The sequence below is a fragment of the Pocillopora damicornis genome, chromosome 13, assembly GCF_964200805.1.
Source record: "Pocillopora damicornis chromosome 13, jaPocDami1.2, whole genome shotgun sequence".
Taxonomy (NCBI): domain Eukaryota; kingdom Metazoa; phylum Cnidaria; class Anthozoa; order Scleractinia; family Pocilloporidae; genus Pocillopora; species Pocillopora damicornis.
In genome coordinates this window covers 7,054,465-7,058,881 of record NC_142682.1, presented here as the reverse complement: position 1 = coordinate 7,058,881, position 4,417 = coordinate 7,054,465, and the positions used below count along the sequence as shown (strand labels likewise).

The 4,417-nt window shown below is 38.8% G+C and overlaps 1 protein-coding gene across 1 annotated transcript; it reads right to left on the bottom strand.

Annotated features, from left to right (window-relative positions):
• Window positions 1-1,992: 1,992 nt before the first annotated feature.
• LOC113678405 (growth hormone secretagogue receptor type 1) lies at window positions 1,993-3,292 on the bottom strand. The gene has a single exon (XM_027195292.2). It carries the CDS (start codon window positions 3,290-3,292, stop codon window positions 2,252-2,254), a length of 1,041 nt encoding a protein of 346 aa, XP_027051093.2. The 3' UTR covers window positions 1,993-2,251.
• Between the last annotated feature and the right edge of the window lie 1,125 nt (window positions 3,293-4,417).

The following is a 4,417-nucleotide window of genomic DNA, read 5'->3' as shown; positions in this document are numbered from 1 at the left end:
TTTCATTTTCAATTTTCCTGTACATTTTTGTTTCATACGAAAACGAGAAAGAGTTTTATAAGTAAACAGATTTTTTGGCGTACCACGCTTACTACATTTTATATACAAATACATGCAAAAAGCCGGCTAAATAAGCTCCTCCCCCTGCTCCTAATTTTTTGGTTGCTCTCGCCCCATGCCTCTGCACGACTCCTTGTTTGCTAAAAGGAAATTCTACAATTTTTATAAGTATGTAAAGATATAAAAAACACAAATCTTTTTACGTATAAACTGTTTTTTTGTGTGTACCGCACTAAATATATACATATACTTTGTTCTAGCAAAATGGTGGCTAAGAACGGCTAAATATATACCCGCTTGGAAATAAAATGGTGCTGTTTGTTTTCCCCTACTCTTCTTCAAGTTCTTCAACAACTTGCTTTCTCTGTTGCCGTTACCAGGGCCTCGTAGAGTTTGTCCGGATCATTTGGAGCGATTACACCGCATACCAACAGAGAAGACATCTCGGCTGTTTTGAGACAGTTTTCTTTCTCATTGGACGTTGCAACTTCCCAACGTTTCGTTAACGAGGCCTTCAGTGGCTGAAATCTTCCTTGAATTATTTTCTCCATGGTTTCGTTGACCATTTTGAAGTTTTCGTGCTGAGATTCGGAGCAAACCTTCTCCGCTGACCATCAACCTGGGGTCCACGACGGATCACGAAGTTTATGAGGTGTGGCCGGAAAATCATCAAAACAACCACTGGGCAAATGCATGAGACGCAGGCGTTCTCTGTTAAAACAATACAGGTATGGTTGGACAAAAGTAGTGTTTAAGGAGGCTCGGATGGGCCACAAAGTTTTTTTCTGTAGTTACCTTTACTATGGCACCTACTTCCTAGCTATGTTAGCTGGATCAGTTAAGAACACCTCAATTTTCAAAAATTTACCTTGAATTTGATCGGTTTTCGCGTGTGGGACTTAAGCGAAACGATAAGGTGTCATTCAAGTCTTCCTGTTTGCTTGATTGAGACGTGGTGTTCACGAAAGTCGCCGCAATAGATAAGATAGAGTTAATATACCTGGTTGGGGTATTAGCTTTTTGCTGAGTTCCGTAATTTTTTGTAAATTGGCATCCAAAGTTGTCTTAAATTAAAGTCTTGAAAAGTGACACGACAGGCCTTCGCTCGAGTGAAATTTAATTACCGTTAAACTCTGAAAAATAAAGATATCCGATCAAACGGATTGTGGTTTAAGTATAGGTCTGTGAATGTCTTACAACACACAGGAAATACGCGAAATCCATGTCTCTAGCAAAATCGGCCGGACCGCTCTAACAGAGACACCTTAACGCTTGTAAAATGCCTCTGAATCAATCAAAAAATATATTTCTCTATAAAGATGGCATGATTCCTGCTGTTTGATTCATCTCTTAGTGATAAGAGGGCCTTTCACTGCATCATTAGACGTTTTAAAGGCCACTTATCGCCGCGCTCGCGACGTGCCCAGTTTGCATTGATCTTGGAGTCACGATGTAGCCCCAATAAAAGAGAAAACAGCGAAAATGTTCGTTTAATTAAGTACATTCTTTTGTTTTACTTTTATTCTAATTTAGTTTCACACTTTTTTTGAAGAAGCAAGAATTCGACCCTCGTGGAATGAGTCAAATAACCATTGATTTTTATGAGAGCAATCTAAAACGTTCAGTTAAAAGGAAGCCAAATTATCGGTGTTATGATATGCAAATAATTATTAGATCATCCCTCATAGCAAAAAATGCGAGTGGAATAAGTGGTTCAATAGTATTTCTGCCGCTAAGATCTGCACGATTGAATCGACTATCTGACGTAGAGAACAGATTTATCGTGACATGAGACTATTGTCCCTTTGGTTCTTGTGGTTAAGCGTGTGGCACTAAGTCCATCCTCAGTGTTACTCTCAAAATTAACTTAACATTGCTAGACATCTGTGTTAAACTTCTACGTTCGATGTGCATAGTTTATGATATTCTACCGGTTGGACGTCGTCATCGCTTTAATTGTCAGTTATCACATAAAGTTACAACTATCTGAGTCAAACTTTAAGGGTTTGAGGTGCATACCCAATGATTTTACTTCTGCTTTTCTGAGTTAGGATTTTAATAAATAGCGAGCTCAAGCGTTTCTACTGTACGAGATAATGTGTACGCTACTTGAATGGATCTGAAGAGAGCTGTCTCCGTAGGAGCTCGTCATCGTTCGCATTCGATAGTTCTCGTGCAAACTTGATAACCTTCAACTGAGACCGTCACAATGAAAACATTGCCTAAGGCCATTGCGATAGTCCTTGCTAAAGATAAAACAAATGCAGGGATTTACTGCACTCCACGAATGCAGCATAAAGTAAGAAATAATTGTTTGAAATGCACAAATGGGTGGCGATTCCCAATTCCATAGAAAAATTTGAAGAAATAAATAGATAAGCGTAGGAATCATGCAGGAAACGAAGGAAATAATAATGGCCATTGCCAATCTGACAATTTTCCTTAGCTGCTGATCTCGATGGTTTTGGCGACAAGACAATTGCTCTTTACTTTTCTTGTTCTTTTTCCTTATTGTCCATGCGATAATGCCATACACAATAACCATGAAAACAACGGGAACGAGGACGAAAGCTATAAATGATGCCGTAAAAAATCCATTGTTTGTTTTCAGGTGCTCGAATGCCGGTCCCCAATTCAACTTACAATACGTTTCATTTTCGTAGGGGATCAGTTTGAAACCGTAAAAATACGGTGCATCGACGGCAATGGCGACAAACCACGTGCTTAGAATGCTGATCAATCGTACTTTTGAGGAGATAAGTTTGGCCTTCAGTGGAAAGACGACAGCGATGAGCCTGTCTATTGAGATCAAAAGAAGGCTTCCGATGGAAACCACGACAGAAACATCTGGCAGAAAGTAGGCAAGTTTGCATAGAATGTTTCCTAGCAGCCACGGACGATCAACTCTCCAGGATTCCGATCCTGAAATAACCTTAACGATCTTCATAGTCATGACGGTCAAAGGGTTGAAGAGGTCAGATACAGCCATGTTGAAAGCAAAGTAGTTGATGGATCTTTGTAGCTGCTTGTTCTTGTAAATGACCACAAGAATAAAGATATTTCCGTAAAACGAGATTAGGAAAATGAAAATATAGGTCACAGCTTTTGCTGTTATTTCTGCAGCGGAGTCGGACGTCATCTCACAAGCTTGGTAGGAGTTATTAGAAGCTGAATGGCTGGTTGTATATGGGCTGCTTTTAGAGAAAATATTCACGGTTGTGTTCATAGTCATAATTGGTTTTGATTATCGTCAATCCACGAGGGAGCTATCGCTTTTTGTAACAGGAGCACTGAGTTTCGTTTTGAAAGATTAAAGGATGAGTCCTATTTATTTGAGAAGTCGTTCCTTTTTGAAGTTAATTCATTTAAATGAATACAAATAAATGATAAATAAATACCAATATTTATGGGCAAGCTGACAATTGTGGAACATTAAAGGAAATGCCGCACAATCTTGTTTCGGTGCAATCCAACCCGCGTTAAAGCAACATTTAGTAATTGCAGATATTTTAGCTTCTTTTGATTAACTGACCCTTTTAATGTGCTTCCATGAAATCATAAGTTAAGTGATTTATTCCATGAGGCACGCGGAAGATAATTTATTCTCTTGTAGCACTTAATTTTCGTCTTTCCGCTTTCTTTCAGTTAATAACAGCAACTGACGGGTTCGATTCAGTCGGACAGTTAAGGCGACACTCTTTACCATGTTTTATTGATTTCTTTGACACCATCATATTCCTTTCCACCCCCAACTTGTCTCACATGCCTCATTTGATAATCAAATTTCGTCCAGATCCATATCACGCCTCCACAACTAGTACGGCACAGGTGATAAAAGGCTTCAACGGGGGAAGAAGGGTAAATATCACATGACGTTTGCTAAAGCCATGTTCATTCGGCAACATCAAATGTTGTTTTCAATTTTATTCCAGTTTTCTACACTAATTACTGAACAGTCTTCTTTAAAATGACATGCAAGCTACCTAAGGCTACGAATCAGAGGGAGTTCTGATACCCATGTTTCTTTTCTCTGCTTCTTTTTTTTTTCTCCTCTTCCTTTCTCGCTATAAACCGCAAGTCTTTTTGCTTCCTTGGTTCTTCATTCCAACTTCGTCCATATATTTACTAATGCACCCAAAGTAAGAATCAGATAAGAAATCCGATAGATAAAAATATTTTTTTTTGTCCTGCTACAACGCCCATAATTTAGAGATAAGACGTCGCTGGTGCCAACTGGTTACTTGAAATTAAGCTCTTGACTAAAATGAAAAGTTGTAGATCATAGAAAGAGAAATATATAGTGAGTATGAAAACCAGGGAAGAAGAAGCCTTGCGGTTTATATCGAAACAGAGAGAG

Bases quoted from the DNA above. Each gene is read 5' to 3' on its own strand.
- LOC113678405 (XM_027195292.2), bottom strand. From the start codon at position 3,292: ATGACTATGAACACAACCGTGAATATTTTCTCTAAAAGCAGCCCATAT.